This window comes from Anarhichas minor, unplaced genomic scaffold (genome assembly GCF_050575085.1).
Source record: "Anarhichas minor isolate MPS153535 unplaced genomic scaffold, ASM5057508v1 ptg000043l, whole genome shotgun sequence".
NCBI classification, from domain to species: Eukaryota; Metazoa; Chordata; class Actinopteri; order Perciformes; family Anarhichadidae; genus Anarhichas; species Anarhichas minor.
Genome location: NW_027466489.1, coordinates 379,001 through 401,556, shown reverse-complemented (window position 1 = coordinate 401,556; position 22,556 = coordinate 379,001). Strand labels below are relative to the sequence as shown.

At 39.7% G+C, this 22,556-nt stretch overlaps 3 protein-coding genes across 5 annotated transcripts; all 3 read left to right on the top strand.

Annotated features, from left to right (window-relative positions):
• Positions 1-343: 343 nt before the first annotated feature.
• On the top strand, positions 344-7,802 carry inavab (innate immunity activator b). The gene is made up of 9 exons (XM_076111039.1): positions 344-398; positions 2,345-2,478; positions 4,161-4,283; positions 4,391-4,622; positions 4,792-4,845; positions 5,059-5,362; positions 6,086-6,217; positions 6,415-7,120; positions 7,710-7,802. Exons 1-9 carry the CDS (start codon positions 344-346, stop codon positions 7,800-7,802), a joined length of 1,833 nt encoding a protein of 610 aa, XP_075967154.1.
• A 2,310-nt stretch (positions 7,803-10,112) lies between these two features.
• adipor1a (adiponectin receptor 1a) lies at positions 10,113-16,614 on the top strand. Of its 3 annotated transcripts, none has more exons than XM_076111199.1 (8): positions 10,113-10,214; positions 11,771-11,956; positions 12,039-12,152; positions 12,957-13,128; positions 13,319-13,505; positions 14,009-14,196; positions 14,315-14,508; positions 14,858-16,614. In XM_076111199.1, the coding sequence occupies exons 2-8, from the start codon at positions 11,810-11,812 to the stop codon at positions 14,984-14,986; spliced, it is 1,131 nt and encodes a 376-aa protein (XP_075967314.1). In that variant the 5' UTR covers positions 10,113-10,214; positions 11,771-11,809; the 3' UTR covers positions 14,987-16,614. The 3 variants fall into 3 exon arrangements, with proteins under 3 accessions (XP_075967314.1, XP_075967315.1, XP_075967313.1); XM_076111200.1 differs by having other exon boundaries at positions 10,134-10,214; positions 11,741-11,914; XM_076111198.1 differs by having other exon boundaries at positions 10,134-10,214; positions 11,741-11,956.
• Positions 16,615-18,188: 1,574 nt separating this feature from the next.
• rabif (RAB interacting factor) lies at positions 18,189-20,823 on the top strand. Its single transcript, XM_076111202.1, has 3 exons — positions 18,189-18,210; positions 18,560-18,772; positions 19,851-20,823. Exons 2-3 carry the CDS (start codon positions 18,629-18,631, stop codon positions 20,097-20,099), a joined length of 393 nt encoding a protein of 130 aa, XP_075967317.1. The 5' UTR covers positions 18,189-18,210; positions 18,560-18,628; the 3' UTR covers positions 20,100-20,823.
• Positions 20,824-22,556: the final 1,733 nt, after the last annotated feature.

The following is a 22,556-nucleotide window of genomic DNA, read 5'->3' as shown; positions in this document are numbered from 1 at the left end:
TTGTTTTTTTAATCCTATCTTATATTCGTGGACTCCCAGACACTGCAGGCTTAAACACGGCCTCTTTCTGGGCTACATTGTTACACTTTGAATCTGTTCTGCTTTGGAAAAGACAATACTGTCGTCACTAAATGTTTTTCATGATAGAAGTTATCTCTTGTCTTGTCTCGTTCAGAAGTGTGGACATGTTTAAGACCTTGCCACAAAGAATCCCTGACTTTTGTGATCATCAAGGCTGATGTAGATAATTGGGATTGATGTTTAAAGCTGAAATAATACATTACAGGAAATGGTGAGCGTCGACGTCATCCACTAAAGAATAGCAACAGGTCGATTCCCTGACATGGAGGGCAACGGAGAGATCAGTGACACTGACAGCGGCATCATCCTTCATTCAGGTAAAACACTTGTATGTCTCACTTTTTAAAAAATATTTAAAAACCGAGGAACGCACATACATGCAGGTTTTTTTCCAGGCTCTAAAGTATCTACAGGTAGTACACGTTAATGCAACATAACAATTCAACTTGATCATCAAGCCTGTTCCTCTGTTAATGTAGTCTCAGGATATAACAGCTTGCAGAAGTACACATGTGCTTGATTCCTAAAAATCTACATCAACAACATCATGAGACCTGAAATTAGTAGAAACAAACTGTGGACTGCAGATTGTCTTTGGCTGGTTGGCAGATGTGTATCTGAGGGACCCTGGGCAGCTTTATTGAGTTGTGTCAATTAGTGAAAGAGGATTTAAGTTCTCTGACTTTTCAGACAATAATTAATACTGAAAACATTGTGTGAGACCTGCACCCTTGGGTTACATTACTCATTATTTAAAAAGCAAAGCATCAAGTTCTTTCAGCCTGTAGACGCTTGCTGGAAGCACAAACCAATGTTGTTCACCTCTTTTGTTTCAAGATCATTATTGAATCGCTTCTGCTTCACACCAATATTTAGCATGATGACTTCCTTTCAGAGAATAACACACTCGTTGCAGATTACATTGAGTTACCAGCTACTGCTGTAATTCTCTTGGCCACAGAGATCTCAATAACAGGATCTACACTCTGAAATCAACTCCCCACTTCAGCACAGACCAAACCGATTGTTTTACGTAGTAATTCCAGCCAGTTGAAAACAAGAGCAAGTCATCTACTTAACAAAAGCAAGTTATCACTTGGGAACTCTGTCAGGGACTAAAATGCATGTGGTCCTTTGTGATTTGCTGCCAGATTTGTCGCTGTACTCGACACATGTAGGATACGTCGTAATTAATCCAGATTAAAAGAGCAATCCACCGATTTGGCATTGAACTGTAACATTGTGTATTTAGGATCAACAAAAAACTTTGGTAGTCTTGTTGCTGCTACGCCCAGCAGTTTTTAATTCTGGCCCTTCTGACATTCTTGATTGACACACGCGATGTCTGCCCGATACAATGAAGAGGTGTCGGTCGACAAAGAATCGGGGGATTGTCCCTCTAGGAAGAGGAATTCTTCGCCCTATTGTGGTGCTGTCACACTTCTTTCCTGTCGCACCTCGGATGTTCGTCAGTACCTGCAGGGATTCTGTTAATAATCTCTGAAGGTATGTGGAGCTCAATGCAGTTTGCCTGACGCCACGCCCACAGCCACTGAGACTAATCTTAATGTCATTAGTCACCAAGGCTGCAGACAGCACCAGTCGGACACTTGCACATTGTTTATACCACCAGTTATTCTGCATGCCACTAAAGAAAACAACAATAAAAACAAAAGGTACGTTGTGTTGAATGTAGCCATTGTGTTGTCCTTGGTGGCCTTGAGTTATTCTGAAGCAGCATATAATGGTAAGGGCACCATAATATGAGCATGCCAGGATACTAACTAGGCAAAGTAAACAATATATAAATAAAAATATAACGATCACCATCAACCATCATGAAGAACATGAAATAGTAGGGAGCTTGATGACTAATTATTTTGTTGCTCAAACACATGTGATTTACTTTGTTTTCATCGTGGTTAAAAATACATCACTCACACACACACACACACACACACACTATGCACTTATGTTCACCGAGTTGCCAATTAATAATAAAACACCTTTCAGTGTAATACAATGCAATTCAATCGCACCAGAACCAACAGTCTCCAAAATGATCATTAAAAAGTTAAATTTTCAAATTATTCTGTATTTCTCTTTGAATTTCTTTGAATGAAATGTTCCACTCCTTTTTAAGTTTGGTCTTTACTTATTCATTTCTAACTTTGATTTCCTCTTGCTTAAGGTCTCGCGTGTTGAGTACTTTAATAAATAAGGTGTAACAGTCTGTATGCTTCTTTCTTGTTGCGTTACGCAGGCTCAGACAGCCCAATGACGCATATGAAGGATGTGACCACGCACACGCGGGCCATGAAGCTCAAACACCAGGCTCTCCAAGACCGACTGGAGCTCTGCCTCCTGGAGTTGAAGAAACTCTGCATACGAGAAGCTGTAAGTAAAATGAATCTACACGTCGACAGGCCAACAGTTTGAAACAACAACTGCATTATAGAATTACAGTGAAAACGTGTCACAGAACTAAAGAGCCACATAATCATGAGGATTTAAGCTCATTCAAATCTTAAAGGTTTTTAGTAGTAGTACATTACTAAAGACAAAAGTCAAAATATTTGTTACTTAATGAGGCCAGATGTTACAACGTGCGCTTGATTCAGCGGCTTTTATAAAAGATTAAATAGGTGGAGTAGTTGAGTGCAGGATGTTGACGCATTTTACTGCGCGTTAACAAAGTGACCTGTGTTCAGCCTTGTCCACACTGATGTGGGGGAATTAGAAAATGTTGTTCGGGAGTCAGAACGTTTTGTTTCTTCACTTGGGCTTTGAGGTCTTTGTGGGGTTTGAGTTTCAGTGGTTCAAAAACACAACAAATTTATGAATTTTTCATTTTCTTCTGCATTAGCTTCAAAGTGTCCTTAATGTCACAGTGGTTATCTCCAGTCTCAGTCCACTGAGGGGAAACAAACACTCTTTAAACCTTTCCTCCTGTCCGTAGTGACGTTAGAGAATACAAACATCATCGCTTTCCTTTCAGACATATTGTGTTGTGAAGTTAAACCACACAATGTGGCTGCAATGAGATTTTTTATTTTTTAATGTATCAAAGCCTTTGAAGAGGTATCCTGGTGGTTCAGTTGGCCAAAGTAATTTCAATGTTCCCATGACAGAGTGGATATGAATCCAGCATGAGACTTTTGTCATGTCATCCCTTCATTTACAATATTATCTGCCTCTCCTTCGCTCTCTGCACCGGGAATTACCAAATGGACGAAAGACTTAAAACAGTCGCACTGAATCATTTCGAAACTGGGCACATATTCTTCCGGGTGTTTTCCTGCCATGCGTCGGTGCTCCGGTGTAAAATCCCAGGACTGATCATTCTTTTCTGTTGACACTGGGGCCGGGCACTCCTGTCGCGACACGCTCAGGTGAACTAATGGGAGATGTGATGCCTCTCCCTTCTCTTAGTGACAAAAGAACAAGTAAGCTTATTGGCCCGTGCTTACGTGTTTGTCTGTCTGCACAGGTGGCTGGTTAGGAGTGACTCAAACTAACAGTTGTTATGAGTCTTAGACCGGTAACCGTGTGCCGTCGTGCTCTGCAGTTGGTTTGGACACGGATACCCGACACAGTGAGAAAGAATGTGTTGTGAAAGGGAATCTCTGGAAGTGCAGAATTGTGCAACAGATTCCTTGAACCTATATGCCTCAACATGTAAAGAGCAGAATGAGATACTACATCATCGGATCGGACATGGTTACATAAATTCTCAAGAGGTGTGTGTGTGTGTGTGTGTGTGTGTGTGTGTGTGTGTGTGTGTGTGTGTGTGTGTGTGTGTGTGTGTGTGTGTGTGTGTGTGTGTGTGTGTGTGTGTGTGTGTGTGTGTGTGTGTGTGTGTGTGTGTGTGTGTGTGTGTGTGTGTGTGTGTGTGTGTGTGTGTGTGTGTGTGTGTACAACTGAACTGAAATGATTTATTAGTGTTTGAAAAAAATGTCTCTATTTTGATTACCAATCATGATTAACTACATCTGTCCTAAGAAAAACAACAACTTTTAGTCACGTTTAAATGTTGCTTTGCTGACATTTGACTTTCTGATATTGTCTGTGTGGTTTAGGAGTTGACAGGCCAGCTCTCAGATGATTACCCTCTGCTGCCGGGAGAGAAGCCTCCGCAGATTCGCAGACGTATTGGAGCTACGTTTAAACTGGACGAGCAAAGCTTCCCTCGAGGAGCAGAGGTAAAAAAAAAAAACAGCATTTATAAACAATAACGTTAACCTCAAGGACATACAATGTTTCAAGAGTCACACTGATTTCTCGCTCTTGTCACGGCGCCATTTTATAGGAGTCAAAACTGAGTTTAGTGGATGCTGAGTTGGCGCTTCAGATGAAGATATACGAGGCAGCGCGCAAGCTCTGCGAGGAGGATCACCCGAGTAAGGCTGTTAAAAAGAGCCGTTTACAGCAGTGCAAGAGGGAGGAGAAGAAACTCAAACGGCTGCAGGAGACGGCTTTTCAGCTCCGACTGGAGCGCGGTCAGTCATCACCACTCCCTGCTTTCAATATTGCACAACACGGTGAGAGGCGCCTGGCCAGACTAGAAGATAGTTAGCCATTAAATCCCATCTGTAATCACCTGTGCAAGGAGTTATTTGATTGTCACTTCATAACTTAATCATTAATTAAACCGAAATGTATCGTCTGATACTTCACATGTCAACCGAAGTGTCTTTTTCTGATTTTCAGATCTGGGTACATCCGATGACAGCTCTCTGTCTGATTCTGTAGTGCAAGATGAAGGTAAGATTTAGCCTAAAATCTAGTGTTGGTGAGAATTGGAACAAGACCAACTTTCTGTAGTTTGAATACTTTTAGTGCTCATGTGTTTTCTCCAAATAGAAGATGCTTCCTCAAAGAATATGTTAACATATTTGGAGGATATTAACATTTATCAAGAGTAAATTTCTGCAGGTATCCTACATTACATCATTTCTATTTATTTTTTTCCACTAGAGGTGACAAGTCAGTCATCACAGCTGTCTTCTGGACTCCCCGACCCAGCAGAGGCCGATCCTCCCCAGCCTCCTGTGTCCTCACAGTCCTTCATAGACGGCCCCTACAGGTCTCCATCTGTGGCTCCACAGTCCCTGCCGGTGACCCCAAGCCAGTCTCCCCGTCCTAATCTTGACTCTATGCTGAGTCTAAACTCGAGCCCTGTATGTGACCTTCCTCCCATCCAGCACTCCCCGTGGTCAGAGACTAGTCTGGACCAACCTTACCAGAAGAGCAGGAAGTCACGCTCCTCCAGCAAGACGAGGTAACACCGACCATCCATCATGACTCCTTTCCTGTTCATCAACTTTTTAGTATGGGGGGGGTTTAACTGGATTGTAGTAAGCTGCGTGAATTTCAGATTTTGTTTCTACTAGTAACATAAGCAAGATTGAGAGTGAAATGGTCCTGGTTGGATTCTTTGCAAATGCTGGGGAAAAAACAATTAGTAAAAAAAGTAAATAATTAATGCTGCAATTCTGCCTTTGACAAAACATTGTGCACCCTTTCAAGAATTTTAGTTTCAATCTTTTCAATGATTCTGGGCAAAAGCTCATCTAGCAAAGCCGTTTCTAGTGCATACGCTCTTATTCTTGCATTGTATTGCAAAGATGTCAGTGATGTTTATGAATGTTCAACACTGCCATCTGCTTTTGCTCTGGCGCTACAACAGCCAATGGCAAGAATACAGAACAATGAATCCTTCTGATTGATTATGACACTTTGACGCAGAGGTATAATTCAGGCTTTGTCAGTGTAATGGATTAATGCCACAGGATGTCAGAGGCAATATAGCAATTTATGGAAAATGTTACAACCCTTTTATAATCCGCTTTATTAACTGAGTTGGCTTCACATTTTTATTCATTGGTATTTCCGCTGTTGCCTGGGTATTTTCCTAAGTATTTAAAGATGTTTTGATGCATGAAAACACAAACTGAGAAACAAAATTTAACGTATTTCTTGTGCTGCCATTTTGTGCGTTCAGCAGTCCAGCCAAAAGTGAATTGCTGCCACCGTTGGAGGCTTGCTTTGCTTCCCACCTGAAGCTGAGCCACACTCAGTCGAACAGCACGCCTTCCACACCAGAGATGCGAGTGCACAGACAACTCTCCCTCAGGTAGCCGCACCTCAAATACATCCACAGTACTGTATGTCCGCAGCACAACTATAGTGAACCTGGGATTAACTTTAAACTGCAGTGATATTTTTGACCTCCACTTATTTTTTTTATTTTTTTGACTGTGAGATGTACATATTTTTAAAGGTTCATGTGTTTGCTAAGTGGCCATACTAATGCACTTGATGTCTACACAGAATATCCAACCCTGAATCTTCATTTGAAAAGGACCGCGGTCGCACCAGAGGTCCACGGAGGCGACTGACAGAATATTCAATAACTTTACCAGAGACTCTCCCTCCCACGGTGAACTACGGAAACCACGTTAACTCTGAGGATAGCAACTCTGAACACTCGTTTACATCTTACAACAGCTCACCGTGTAAGGAGATGCCCTGTGATTCGCCCAAGCAATATCAGTCTGCACATCCGCATTCTGGCCCAGTTGGCAGCTATGGACCTCAAGCCTTCGCACGCCCCGTCTTTTACCATAATCCCAGGCACCAGTCCAGCACCGGTTTTCCCAAAGCCTATTACAATCAGGAAATGGTCTATCAACACGATCTGGACTTGGCAGGGAGCTATTACGCCCAGCCGGCTCCCTGTCCTTCCAACAGATATGAGTATTACTATAAAGAGGCCGCTGTGCCCCACCGGAGAGCACAGATGCCTTTACTCCCTGAGGTCCGACTCTCCCCCGCCCCGGCTCAATGGGACCATCCACACTACCGCCCCAATGGCCTCCCTCAACAAGTAGTGAATGAACAGCTTATGTCATGGCACCTGCGCAGTCAGCTCAAATCCCCTCGGTCTCGCTCTCTTGACAGACAGGGAGCAGTGAGAATTAAAAACGGATCCACTCGGGAGGCGACCTTCCACCAAAATCACAATTACCATGAACAGGTAAGCAGACAAAAGTTATTTGATACATGTATTACAGTTTGTCAGCCCAAATTACTGCAACTAGTGGCGTTAAGTTAGTCACTGTCTTATTTCAATAGTAGTTAAGGGCTCTTCTCATCACATTTCCACAATGTGTCTGACTTTTTAATGAATGAATAATAATTGGAAATCACAGCTTTTTACGTGCCAAAGCGGCTGGAAAATGAAATACATTTTGTATTTGTTACTATTTTTGGAAATTGGCTCCTTTGAGCAGAAGCCTGCTATTTTGGGTTTCTTGATTTGTTTATTACAACAACCAAATATGATGATACAATAATGGCAAACAGCTAAATATACCAGCGTAAGTGAAAAGTTGTGTTGGTTGTTGTTATCCACTTGCTTTAAGTGACAGTCATGTAGAATTTAGACCTGAAGTCTTTAACAGTTAGAAGTCACAGAAGAATATGGATGACACACTCCTGATGCTACAGAAGACAGTATATATAAAACTATACACCAAAACATCAGTCTGTATTTTACGTATAAGCTGCAGCTATATTTGCATCCTACTAAAGTGTTGTTTCTTTTTTCTTTTGCTGACGTTCAGGTCATCCAAAGAAAGGCTCTTCAAAGAGCTGCAGATGACACTCAAGGCCACTGGGTTGTAGATGATGGCTCTCACTTTGTAAGTCAAGTGTAACTCACGGCCACCAAGACCGCAAACTGAACATTGTGAACTCAGAAGCTACAACTGTATTCATTGCCAATCAACCAAAGTGAAGTTGTTGAAGTCGAAATAACTGTTGATCCCCACAAACATGACTCGTGTTTACCTGTATTTGGGCGTATAAAAGGAGAATTTAAAAAACTGGGACGTCTTTCAATATAATGCAATTTAGTACAACAATAACTACGGCCACCAATGTTACTGTAAAGTTGTACATCTCTCTGACCGTCAAAGCAGAGCAGTTGTATTGGATTTCAAGCACAACTGTAAAGTGTACTTGTTGTTTTTGTCGACCGTCTGTATGTTGTTTTGTACTAACGGTTAGAAATTAAGCATTGAACTGAGTGCTTGTTGGTGATGTGAGTGAGAGCTGTTTTAACCTGCGACTGTAAATCTGCTGCCAGCTCAAAATTGAACATTCAGTTTCTCAAAAAACAAATCATCAGCAGTTTCTGTGTCATTCATTACAGGGTTATTATGATATAAAAAGCAATTATAAATGAAATGACAATTAACAGCAAATTGGCAGTAGTTCTAAACCAGAAATGTTCCACAAAATTGCACATTGTAGTCAGATTGTGAATGTTTTTAAAGTAACTTTTCACATGTTACTTACATTTAGGTCATTGTTGAAGTTAATCTCCGATGAATTATGATTATTTATTTGAAAATAGCCACATGTAAAGCTGTCAACAAAACAGATTTAGGTACTTAATAATACAACATACATAGTACTGCATTATATGTGGCTATCTGTAGCCAAACACACTGCCATTAATGCATACGTCTGTGAGGATGTGCTCAAGACAGAGACCTTTACTTGTTGCAGTTTGGTAGATGGAGAATACAGTGCTCCTTTTCACCAGCTGTATTAAGGACATATATTCATTGTGAGATAATGTAAATGAGTAGCATATCCTTTTTAACTACATTTTGTGTATAATGGTGCCATGATTGTGTCACCATGTTGATGAACTTGAGCTGCTTGAATTTAAGATCCCACTTTTGTCCTCATGTAATTTTGGAGGCTATTTTGTCTTGTTTTTATACCTTTGTATGTCTGCGGCTCTGCCAGTTAACTTGAATTACTAATGGACTTAATCAACTAGTTGAAACTAGATATTCATTTACTCACATGAGTTATAAAGTAGCAAATTTAACAAAAGCAGAGTCTTGATGCTTGGCAGCTATTGATGTGTTCACTTGAGATGTATATATCCTGAGCTTTAACAGAATCTTTATCAGTGTTTGTGACTAGACACCATTCTTGTTGTTAGAACCAATAAAATTTCAACTATGAGGTGAACTGTATTTTAAACACTGCCAATATGTGATTCACAATCAAGTCCCCAATCAAACAAGCTTTTTATGATAGATCATATGAGAATGAGAGCAAATTACTGCAAATTCAACAACAGCTACACACTGACTGGTCTCTCATTGATCTATTTATGCGTTTATTTATTGTGATGTTTACCATTGGACCCATGGAAAGTCAGACTTGAAATAAAAGAAGACATGGACCTGAGTTTGCAAAAAACAGCAGCAGTAAAGACTGTCTAGTTGTGTGTATGTATATACAAAAACAGACCACAATCATGTTACCTTGTGTGCCTCTTTTTTATTGTCTTTTTTTATTTATCCATTAAATTAGTTTAAATGGACTTAATAATAAAGCGTTATGTTGCTGTTGATACATCTGTGAAAATGTTAACCCTGTGGAAGAAAATAAAGAGTAATGTTTGCATAGTGTTTAATTTAATCCCTCCTATATGTTTTTTTCACGAAACATTTTTGACATGTCACAATAGGAAAAGCAGGTCTAACGAGTAAAATTAATGATGGCTAAATTCCATTTAGCTGCTTCAGGTTCAGGGTCCTGGTATTTGCATGCTGGCTCACTGTCACAGACTTTTATCCAGGTCCGTATGTTTTTGTCATTTTCTGCTTTATTTATCGTGAATTATATCCCCAAGATAGATAGGCACTGTATAGAAAGGTTAATGTACAGTATTTCTGGCCACAGCATTTCAAATACATCTGATGTATAAAATATTATACCTCTTGTCTCTGAAATGTATTAAATAAACTATATTTGATATGGTTTCAAATACCATTTAAAAAAAAAACCGCTTTGCGATTCGTGCTGGGCTATATATATATATATATATATATATATAGAGAGAGAGAGAGAGAGAGAGAGAGAGAGAGAGAGATACAAACATTCAATAGGATGTAGTTTTTCTACTTGTGAATTTGTGCTTTTATTTTGAAACATAAATACTCGGGTTGGGTTAACGGAAGAGCTCTCTACTTCCGGAAAGGATTGTGTTTCGCGCATTGATAAAAAAATTCACCTTCCTGGTTCTAAAGCTACCTTGTCAGGTAACTTATGTCTATTTAAATTGCCATTGCAGATGTTGGTACAGTATGATAGGTTTATCTATACAACGATATATGTTCGCGTCGTTGTAAAGACTTAATCTCGAGCAAGTTGATCCACGAACCAGCGTCGCCTGCTCGACTGGTTAGACGACAGCTCAGCGCTAACGTTAGCATAAAGGTATCGTTAGCAAGACGATTCACGAGCGATCCGTGACCTGCTAACTTAAAAATGTATCAGCGATTTTTAATCAACCTGAAATGCAGACCGATGCTACGAACTCAATTTTCCTAAATACGATGGATGTCGTCAGTATTTTGCGGTTGTTTACATTTTGTACTCCCTGTTCCTTCTGACGCGGTGCTAATCAACATCCGTCTGGCAGGCTTCGCTTAGCACAAACTCGGTTAAACGTTTGTGTTATCGGCTTCAGCCTTGGGTCCAATGTCAATGTTATATCTTATATCTGGGATATTGTCACTGCTGTAATTGTCGACCGAATAATTTTGTCTGCTGACATAGATTTAAAGCTGCTCCTTTGTTCTCTTGTTGTGAATGTCTGATCGATGTAACCCAGATTTCACGTGAGACCCAGATTAATCACCAGCCATATTAAATCAGGAGTTAGATAACACTACGTGTTTATCACTCAAAAGGGAAATTATTGATCTGCAATGACCCTGCTTTACTTAATCACCTCGCTGTACTATATACTACAGTGTAATAGACACGTATAACATGTACATAATATCCGTTCACTGTTATATGTTAGGCTGTGCAGACTGTATGTAGTGCACGTGTACGGTATCCTATCTATGCACATCTCTGTATATTGATGCTATATAGATTTGTCAAGACCGACCTATTTATTGTGGCCGATACCAATAAATTACCAAAAAACAATAATCTTGCAATTGTAGAAAATGAAAGATAAAAACGACACAGCATTTATTTGATTGCTAGGCCTTCATTATTCATACAGTAAAACATATATTTAATTGTTGTTAACTTTTATGTGTATCAATATAACCCCAGACACTTGAGTGTCTGGGGTTATATTTTTTAAACATGTTAATTATCTAATTGGTTAAGTCGGATCGTATTGCCACCATATAGAAAATACTATACTTTTTAAAATACTCTGGGTTTTTGCTTACTTACAGCTGAACCCTTTCAAGTGAAATCTCTTGTCTGCAGCAGTTGTAACCTGGCTTCACATTATTATGATAATTATGATCCGAAATTCCATTATTGGAACAATCTTAAAAATTACATTTTCTCAATTATTGGATAATAATTTATCAGCCACATGCATATCTACTTATAATCTATACAATACCTATTTCAGCTGTTTTTATATTGACATCTTTTTGTAGCTTATTGTTTTAGCTCTATGTATATTTTTGTACACTCCTGTAAATGTGTTCTCTGCTGTGCAGACTTTATTGAGCGCTACTGATGACTGATGTTTTTTTGTACACGTCAACATACTTAACCAGTCGAGCTGATTGTGATTCTGGTTGCTCAGGAGGAAACTGAAGTGTACCTTCTGAAGCAGAATACAGAGGCTGTGAGTGGGTCATCAGGCAGTATCCCTATGTCGGGCCGAAACGGGTCTGCAAGTGATGCAGACTGCCGGATCTCTGAGGACTGTAATGTCCCAGATGTTGAGCTGATGGAGCTGGGGCCGCTGCTGGAGGAGGTAGGGGGGCGACAGGCAGCATCTAAAGGCGTCCTTTCAGAGGTAGGACTGTTTCACAAAAAATCCCAGAGAAAAGGTTGTTATGGCTCAGTCGCTTCAGTGTTCTCTTGGGATCTCTTTAAAGGGAGCCGCAATGCTTGCTGACGAGGAAGAGGAGGATGATGAGGTGGGAGAGGTCCTGACCTTACCCCTTCAGGCTCACCACGCCATGGAGAAGATGGAGGAGTTTGTACACAAGGTAAAAATGTCTTCTCACTTTAATTAAACACACAACTTTGTATAAGTACCAGTTCAGTTGACGGCACCAGTCCAGATCTTATTGTGATAAACTGCCAGTCAGAAGTGTGAGATTGGTGTGAACAGGTCAGCACATGTTATCCAATCTGTTTTCACCGACCTGCTCCCAGCTGGAGACGGAAAGAACAAGCACAGATTTCTACAATGACAATTATTGATGTAGTTACTACAGGTATAAATGTCAGTTTAACAAAGTTGATTGTGATTATTAAATGTTTGTTGGAGAATAAAAGATCCTATGACATCGCACAATTTGGCACCGAGCATAAATATTGCATCGCCAACGTAACATGAGCTGAAACTCGGCACCGTGTTTGTCTCAAAAGTGTATAACAGGTGTGGGGGGTCTGTTGTAGTTTAGCAGTGAGGTTCATGGACATACAGGTGCAGATCTGGGTGAACAGCTACAACCAGCGATTACACTGCTGTGTAGTGTGAGTGAGTCGTACGTGGGGGGGGGGGTTAGTAATGCCACGTCAGACGCATGTTGTGTGTTGTTAAAGACTCACACAAGTCCCCCTGGGAGACAACCGTAAGGTAGTTTACAATAAATCAACATTTAAGGTGTTGATTTCACTGCTACTACAGAAAATCAGTTTGACTTAAATTTCAATAAAGATTATCTGCGCTTAAACTATTTTAACTGTAAAGTAATTTAAATCAAAAATATTAGTCTCTGCATCATCAGCCATATGCTAGTTGTAAATGTATGCGTCTATGAGTGAAAGCAATTCCTACTTTTCAGGTTTGGGAGGGGCGCTGGAGGGTCATCCCTTTCCATGTCCTGCCAGAGTGGCTGAAGGACAACGACTACCTTCTGCATGGACATCGGCCCCCTATGCCCTCCTTCAGGGCCTGTTTTGGGAGCATCTTCAGAATTCACACTGAGACAGGAAACATCTGGACTCACCTGTTAGGTGAGAATAAAATGCCTTACATAACATCTCAAAAAATGTTAACAAACATGAGTTTTAGCAGCAGATTATAATCTTGTTAACAACCAGACATGTTAGTTTATTAACATATCTTTTAACTGGATAACTCTGGGCTGCTCTGGTCTCTTCTCTTGTCAACTCTCAGTAAAACTGGCCTATTTTCTCCCCTCAGGGCTGATCTTATTCATCTGTCTGGGCACGTTAACCCTGCTGCGGCCCAACATGTATTTTATGGCCCCGCTGCAAGAGAAAGTGGTGTTTGGGATGTTCTTCCTGGGAGCTGTGCTCTGCCTCAGCTTCTCCTGGCTTTTTCATACAGTCTACTGCCACTCAGAGAAAGTGTCTCGCACCTTCTCCAAGTAAAGCCTCACACCGTCAAACACTGCTTCACACATACTGGCCTCGTTGTTTGTCACTGTCAACATATTTTACTATTTTAGACTCGCTGCTATGGAATACACTGGTTCTTAATTTCAGGGATGCATATGTTTCTTCATGCTACTACTAGAGTTCAGTACAGTTAATGAGGGAAACACCCACAGTCATTATTAAGGGCAAAATGGCTTCATACTGATCTGTGGTTAAAGCTGCTAGATGAGTGCATTCACGCTTACAGACTGCTGTGGCATCAGGTTAATTTAGGCTGAATTATCAAACTGTATGCTACATTGGGATAGAATTAGAAATGTACCAGCTATTACCCTAAGTATTGATGTTCCTGTGAAAATGACAATAATCAAAAATCCACAGCATAGTTGTTAACGTGTGTTAAGAAACATGAGAAAACATCAGCTTTCTTGCAACAAGCAGATCTTCCGGCCAAACACCCAGCTGTTGTCTCCTTGTCACCCCCTCTCTTCAGGCTTGACTACTCGGGCATTGCCCTCCTGATCATGGGCTCCTTCGTGCCCTGGCTCTACTACTCCTTCTATTGTTCTCCTCAGCCTCGACTTATCTACCTCACCATTGTATGTGTCCTCGGCATTGCAGCAATCATAGTTGCACAGTGGGACCGGTTCTCTACACCTCGTCACAGACCTACACGAGCAGGTGCTAACCAGTCGAGGATAATATGCACTTTTTTGATACAGTGTTTCCTCTGTAATGTTTGATTTGGGGTTATAATTGTATTGTGGATGAAAGTAACAAAGGTCCATGCTTCTCTTAGGTGTGTTCATGGGTCTTGGGCTAAGCGGCATTGTCCCCACCATGCACTTCACCATCGAGGAGGGCTTTGTTAAGGCCACCACAGTCGGCCAGATGGGTTGGTTCTACCTGATGGGTGCCATGTATATCACTGGGGCTGGTCTGTATGCAGCCAGGATCCCTGAACGCTATTTTCCTGGAAAGTGTGACATCTGGGTTAGTATTTGATGTGTTACATTACATAACAGAACTTAGGAAAGCCAGATGATTAGTAGCGCAAACAGTCCCCCCCCCCCCCCCCCCCCCCCTCAAAATAACAAAATGGACTAATGATGATATTAAACTTCAATTGGCTTAATGAAAAGAAAATCTGCCAAGCTTATAGACATCTTTGTGTGATGAACACGATGCAGTGTTAACAAATGTGAATATTTCTGCTAAACAAAGGAGCAGTTTCAGACACAGCTGTAGACAATGGATGTATTCTTTTTAGTTTTTGTTTGATCAAACAGGCAAATGATAATGAATGAAACTAATACATAAACATCTCTTTCTCTGCTTCTAGTTCCACTCTCATCAGATTTTTCATGTTCTGGTTGTGGCAGCAGCATTCGTCCATTTCTACGGGGTTTCCAACCTGCAGGAGTTCCGCTACGGCCTTGAGGGGGGGTGCACAGATGACACTCTACTCTGAGAGGCCTGACTGTGACTTACTCATACTTTTCTTTATAGTCCCACACACACACCACACCACACCACACACACACACTCAATCAATCAATCACTTAAAATGCTGCTGGAATTCAATATAGTCACTTATTGCTCCTTCTGTACTTCTGATTTGCTAACATCTTGTTTGGGTTTTGGTGGTCCTTCTGTTCGGCTCTTTTTTGCTCCAATAAAGTAGCATTAACTAGCCATTGAACTACGGAGGGAATCTTCAACAGGCACTACTTCTACAATACGTATTAAACTTGAAGTCTACATTTTCAAGTAAGGTCAAAATGGGATTTTAACCAAAATCGCATATTCCTGTAACTGATGGTCACTTCTTTGAAGCTCACTAGTACCCCAACCTCCTTGTAGTCTGTTACCATTGCACCAAGGGCACAGAGAGTATTATTTGTGCTGTAGCAGAGGGCACATACTGTAAACCAGTCCCATCCTGCCTCCCGGTCTCCATGCAGGTTAAAGGATGAATGTACTGTCCACCAGGAGTGAGGTTTAGAGCAGTCCAGGACCATTTAGGTGGTTGAGAGCCTGCACAAACACCAGATGTTTTCTAACTGTGCTGACGCTGATTGTGCGGCTGTGTGTTAAAACCTGGAGGACCACTACGAAGCCACCCATGCCCACTCTGCAATAAAACATGAACTCTACTCTTAAGGCCCAGTTATTCAATCTAAAATCACATTAGAATGAAATGAAATACAATTTTATGAAAGGAACATAGCACATACATCTTATGAATGTGATCGATAGATGTGGTAAAACATGGTGCAATACTCATCAGGATTCTTAACAAAATGATCAAAAATGAAGGGACTGGATACTTAAACAAACTGATATTCTCAGTTTCTTTGAACTGAATTCTGAAATTAAGTTCCTCTGCATTTGGATGCATTGTTTTGACAAAAGTCCCAAACAAATGATTTTCAAATGACATAATGGCATAGAAAATGTAGAAGTTAAGAGAGCTCCCCTGCTGTACTGCTTCAGTCAGACAACACATCGTTGATTCATTTCCAGAGTAATAGTTTCTGGGCGTTGCACAATGTACAGATCTGGAGAGGTCAAATTGTGGTTTTGTCTGCTAGAGATGTTTCTTTTGTTCTAGATTTCAGATGCAATGAGAGGTGTAAATATCAAATGCACCTTAGTGTATACTATTAAATTCAAAACGTTAAATCACTGTATGGGATTTAAAATGTGTTATGTATGATTGATATAAACTTTTAGTGTTCCTGTGCCTTAGGCCAATGGAAATGTTTTTAAATAAAACGGCCTATCTTAACAGTCGAGGAGCTTCATGGATTTCCAGATGTTGATTTTTCTTGTTTTCCTTGCCATATATACAATCAAATCCTTATTGAACGTAAAACTCCATGGATAGGTTGTATCAACTGCTGTTTAAGACTCCTTTTTCTAGATCAACTTATTCGAGCTTTATTACAAAGACTAAAACAATGTGTATTCTCGACTTTGTGTAATGTCCTGTGTAGAAAGTGATAAATCATACATTTCACTGAAATGTAAGCATCAATATTTATTAATGGTAATCTTGGAAAATTATTGGAATAAATTTTTTTCCACATGTACAAACATGGTGTCCAATTGTCAATCGTTTACAATGTAAGCCTATTACATCGGCAGTAAGCAACTTTGAAGGCAACAGGATTAAACCTGCAGTTTATCACGTGTTTTATCACCGTACAAAATTGTGTTTACTAGTAGACGGTTACCATGTTTTGAGCACACAAACCGAGGCGACACAACAGGATCTTCCTTGTTTTCCTTAATCTCCTGGGATTAGCTGCTGGCTGGAGACCAGGAACTGGGGCAGAAAGATGTGTGGTGTGACACCACAGCTGTAATAATGTCACTAGAAAATGCTTGCTCACTTGTTCTTTTGCTGAAATAAATTGATCCATAATTAATTTGCATTAAAATGCCAGACGACAGACTATCGGGACGATAAATCAGACATAATTAGAAAGCATTTCTCCTTCAAGGCTTCACAATCATTTAACATATTTATTATTTAAAATATTATTAAAAAATTATGTTTTCATTACTGTGTCCTTTGTAGATTAGGGCTTTATACGACAGTGAATTCTGAAAATTAAAAAGTATATTTGGATTATGCATTACACTACCTCTTAAACTAACTAATTGCGTAGTCTATTGATTTACATTTTTTACAATCAATGAAAACATTGTCTGATAGATTATTTTGTGAGGTGATCACCAGTGATGTCATCACGACCCTTGTGTGAAATGCGTAGGCCTCGAATCCCTTCTCACAAAATATACATCACTAGTTTAACCAGCCTCGCCTAGTGACTGTCCAGCCAGGACACAAGGCCCAGTGGTGTCTGACGAGCAGGGCCGAAATAGATTTTTTTTTTTTTTTAAAAGGGCACCAGTGCGCAAAGGTTTTCTAGATCGTAGGGTAGCATATGTGACCCTGCATCATTTCTGCAGTTTGTTGAACATGGGGCACACATTTTATGCTATTTTATACTTCTACTTCACTATATAGTGGGATATTGATGTTGTACGTTTTACTCAGTTTCATTAAGTTGACAGAGTTACATCAAAATGCTGCTTCTGCTTACAGAAAAATTCACCAGAAATTAAAAATCAATAATGTATTGACAAGGACCATTCTCATTACTAGGTACTTTTACTTTTTGTACTCTTTAAGTACACTTTGCTGGTAATACTTGTGTGGTTTTACTAAGGGATTTTTTTTTATTATTAATGACCTTTACTTGTGGGGTATTTTATACTAAGGTATAACATCTAAGTATCAAGTAGAACATCTGAGTATTACTACCATCGTTGCATAACTCAATTTCATCTTCACAAACGGCAATATCTTCTGTTATTGTCAGAAATGCTTAATGTTTTGCAAAACTCAGTTGCTATTTCGAGTAGCGTAGTCACAATTATTATGGAGACCATAAAAGACCAATTAAATGTAACCATACAATTGTCATTTTCTACAGTATATTTATTTACAAACGTTGTTACACTCTAGTCAACAGAACAAGCAGAAGTCTATCCGGAACCAAAGCACGTCCATGTGTTTCTGAACGAGAGCATTTAGTGGCTGGTAGACTTCATGACCAACTAGTTTGCTCTGTTTTACGATTTTATTGTCGTATTCAGCATTGTCTTTTCTTCAACATTTAGGTACGTGTTATTTGACTTTATTCAATAGTGTGCGTTTTATTTGTATTGATGTTTACTGTTCATGTAGATGTCTGTTACTTAGTCTGTTGAATTCATTGTTAGCACAGATGCAAGGGGTGGGGTTTACAGTTGGTGAGTATTGTAGTTTTTTAAACTAACTACCCTTAAAGATAAATATCTCAGACCGTGGTTCAGCATGAAGATTGCCATAATTATGTTTTTGGGACATAAATGAAGCATGTAAACGTTGATTTTATTTGTCACGGACTTCCGGACTACGAAGGTTCCGGATATTTGTAACACCGGACCTCTCACTGTGTGCGCCCCATCGTTCTTTTCGTTATCATAGCACTCCTAACTTAACAGAAGCCAGTTAGCTTGGTTCAGTGCGGTTTGGGCCGTTAGAAGATACCGTAATATGGCCAGTAACCAACAGTCCAAAGACGGCACGGACCGGTCCGACCTGGTTTCTGAAGACGGGAAGAATATCAAAACGGTCGTGTGTCAACGCTGCGGATCCAAAGTGCTCTGCCCGGGGATGGCTGTGTTTGCAGAGAAGGAGGTATGATGTCTGACATAAAGCGATGGGCTCACGTCAGTGCTCTGCTATATTAATATTTAATCTGTCTGTCCTCGGTTAATATAAATCATTCAATAGTTTGTGTATGGCACCATTTCATTTCACGGTGCTTTACATGTTAATAAAACCAGTGGTACAATGCAAATTTTAGGAACACAACTGGAGTATTTATATTTGATGCTACTTTACAAGTGTTCCAATACGGTTCATAGAGAACTATTCCAGTTGTACTCCGCTAGATGTATTTGATAGAGTTACTAGTTAATTTGCAAACAAAGATTTTACATTCAAAACGTATGAAACATTTCTAAAATATTACGCATTGTTATAGATTAAACTATCCAACCGTATATAAGGTAGTAAATTACTTCACCCCGAGCAACTACAGGAGACAAATATCACTTGCATATTAATGCATCAGCATTAATAATCAAGTACAATTATATTTTATAGTTTAACACTAACTGATGCGATGTTAATGCATTGAGATTTTTCAAGTACATTTTGCTAATATTAGTTATTAATAATTATTTTATTTAAGTAACACTATAAATGCATTACTTTTACTTATAATGGGGTATTTTTACATTGTAGTATTGCTACTTTTATTTTAGTAAATTATGTGAAAACTTGTTTTAACAGTAAATGAAACAATAAGCAGAAACTGATACATACATAGCTTTAGGAGAATGCTAAACCAAATAAAAAGGTCTTGATAGCATCAGTAAATATCATAGTCTAAGATCAGCAGGCGGACTGTCTAATTCTTGAATATGAAGAGGATTGGTGCCTTGTGATCTGAGACATCACCAGGGTTTATACACTGAAAGCACGATATATATTTTGGCCATTTAGATCTTGACAAGCAACAGCCAGCCAGTGGTGGTTTCTGGGGACCAGAGTGGGGAAGTCAGATTTTGATATCTCTTTGATCCAGCTTGGTCTAACTATATACAATGAAAGATATGAATACATGGCAACCTGTTCATGAATATACTAAGTCCTATGTGATTTTCAGAAATGTTTTCATGTCATCTGAGGCTATGTTTTCACTCACCAGCTGTTCCTACCGTCCATGCGGAAAAAGAGCGGCCTCAGCACCACAGAGGGCTCCGTGGACGGGGACACTCTGACCGCCCACTGGTTTGTGGACGACATGTACACTTTTGAGAATGTGGGCTTCACTAAGGACGTGGGGAGAATAAAGTATCTCATCTGTGCAGATTGTGAGATTGGACCAATTGGCTGGCACAGTTTGGATGACAAGAAAAGTTTCTATGTCGCTGTGGAAAGGGTGAATCATGCATAATCTAAATGCATATGTGAGCCCACATGAACTGAAAAAAATGTGTTGTCAGGCTATGCATCTTTTCATGGATTTACTCCAAACACTTGCATATACTGGTATGTGTACGTTGTATATGATAAAAGGACTGCCACTCTCATTCTCCTCCATCACACTAACAGTAGGATCATGCTGTTCTAATAAAGATGGTTTTTTGCAAGCTGATGTTGAATACCATCCTGGATAATGTGATGTTAAACTCCCTCATCTCAGCGTCTTTTAACCCACAAAATCACTTTCAGTCAGATTAAAAGATGAAAATCATACTGACACAAGTCAGTGCTCGTTTAACTCATTAAAATAGTTGAGTACTAAAACGATCAGATTAATCAATTGACAAATTTTCATCATTGTTAATTGGATACTTTTTGATTTTATACTTGTGGTTAAACAAATGCAGTTTGAAGATGAAATGTGCGTCTCTGTGATCTGGTGATGGACATTTCTCACTATTTTTCTGTCATTTTATAAATTGGGTGAATTCACTAAACATGTTTGATGGATTATTAAATACTGGAGACAAGTTGCTCACTGTTGAGAAAAAGCAGGTCCCCATTTGCGTGATTGTACCCTAAAAATACAGTGAGCATCATCGTCTGACATTCAGCTTGCTCCACGTCTTTTTGCTGAAATGGCTACAAGAACCTGTCACTTCTTATACAATTGTTATTAAAGCACATGCACGGTCTCACAATTCTCAAGTACCCAACGAGGCAAGTCCCAATCATATTGAAAAAAACACCCAAGATAGTTTTGTCGTCAAATGTGCATGAAAATGTACATGGTGGTTGTTGTGGCCCATGGTTTAGTTTTAGGTTGCAACATTTATTTTACTCTGGCTAATCCACAGACCTCACCAATAACGGCACATAATATTCACTGAAGAAATACTCATTATGAAAACAGTTTACAGCAGGGGTGAATCTCATTTATACTCTTTGCCACTAGATACTGTGATTTTGTTATCTCTTACACGATCATAGTCATTGTTGCTTTGTGTGTGCTGTGCACCTATCAACTAAAGGCTCTAGCCCCCACCCTGCCAGCTGAACCCCACCAAACCAGAGGCCTTGGTGGTGGTCAGCAGACAACACTGTGAATTGAAAGTGTTTGAAAGTCACCTGCCATGTGAAGGCTACCTGTTAATGTCTACAATCCACCAAGGGGAAGCTCAAGTGAAACAGAGAACAGAGACATTCAAATCACTCCCCTAGCCCAGATGAAGTGGTAGGCTACTGTTATCAGCAGAAGGTACAGCTGTTGCTCCTAAAAAAATGTGTTTAAGATTGTGTGATTGATAATGTAATATTGACAAACACAAATATGATAAAGTTATTATTCAAAATAGATGACCTCACTACATAGACAGCTTTAGATGACTTTAACAACCAATGTCAACAGACAGTGGATAATATAATGCAATGTACAACATCTTGTAGATGTGTGAACAAATAATAACAGTACTATATGCTATAACATTCTGTATATTTAAATTGATCACACACGGACCCTAATGAAAGCATTTTCGAGTAAAATGGTCACCGCCTCCAGAATGTGTCGATAAAGGTTTTTTTTTCTGTATGTCGGTATTATTTAGCAAGTGGCTTCGTGCACATTGGCAAAAACTGTAAATGCATGTTTAAACGATAGAACTGTGGCACGTTTTTAAACTATCATATTTTACTATATTATAAAGGCTTTACTTTACTATTGAGGCGTTCAGGAGTCAGCCATGAATAAACGACATACCGGTATTTACAATGTTTGTTATTAAAACATAAGCAGCTGAACTATCAACATATGACCGTAGATTCTACCAATCAACGAGCTCCTCTAGACCATTTAAAAACGAAGTGCCGGTCAGCGCGCAACGATCTAGTGGGTGTGTTCGATTAGAAAACCCAACGTACCATCTGATACGTCTATTATTCCGGCTAAGCCGGGCGGGGTTAGGAGAAGCCAGAACCAACCAATACCTTCATTTGTCAACCGACTCAACACCGTACACCCGCGTGCACAGCGGGTGCATGAATCAAACCCATCCAACAGGGGGGCAATCATCTGATAGGAAAACACGGAACCAATACACTCTATAATCCTTAATTTAAGAGTATTGTGCCCACGAAGTGTTAACAGCGCGAGAGCAAACTCTACGGTAGTGTGTTTTAAGGTATTAAAGTAAATTGAAATAACGTATAAGGCGTTAACTCTACTCTAACAGTGTCCAACAGGCATTTAACTCCTTCAAACCGATACAAATGAGCTGTATCGATGTAGTAAAATCAACTATAAACACAATCAGTATTGGCATGTGGAATTAAATGATAAATTGTGTGTTTGCGTGCACAATCACAAATTGGTTGTAAAAACGAGTGTAGGTTTATGAGTGTCTACATTTCGAAGCGGAGGTACACAGTCTCT

Coding starts and splice junctions, on each gene's coding strand:
- inavab (XM_076111039.1), top strand. CDS start 344: ATGGAGGGCAACGGAGAGATCAGTGACACTGACAGCGGCATCATCCTT. Junction 399..2,344: donor CGGCATCATCCTTCATTCAG/GTAAAACACTTG, acceptor TGCGTTACGCAG/GCTCAGACAGCCCAATGACG. Junction 4,846..5,058: donor TTCTGTAGTGCAAGATGAAG/GTAAGATTTAGC, acceptor TTTTTCCACTAG/AGGTGACAAGTCAGTCATCA.
- adipor1a (XM_076111199.1), top strand. CDS start 11,810: ATGTCGGGCCGAAACGGGTCTGCAAGTGATGCAGACTGCCGGATCTCT. Junction 11,957..12,038: donor CTAAAGGCGTCCTTTCAGAG/GTAGGACTGTTT, acceptor ATCTCTTTAAAG/GGAGCCGCAATGCTTGCTGA. Junction 13,506..14,008: donor GTGTCTCGCACCTTCTCCAA/GTAAAGCCTCAC, acceptor CCCTCTCTTCAG/GCTTGACTACTCGGGCATTG.
- rabif (XM_076111202.1), top strand. CDS start 18,629: ATGGCCAGTAACCAACAGTCCAAAGACGGCACGGACCGGTCCGACCTG. Junction 18,773..19,850: donor CTGTGTTTGCAGAGAAGGAG/GTATGATGTCTG, acceptor TTCACTCACCAG/CTGTTCCTACCGTCCATGCG.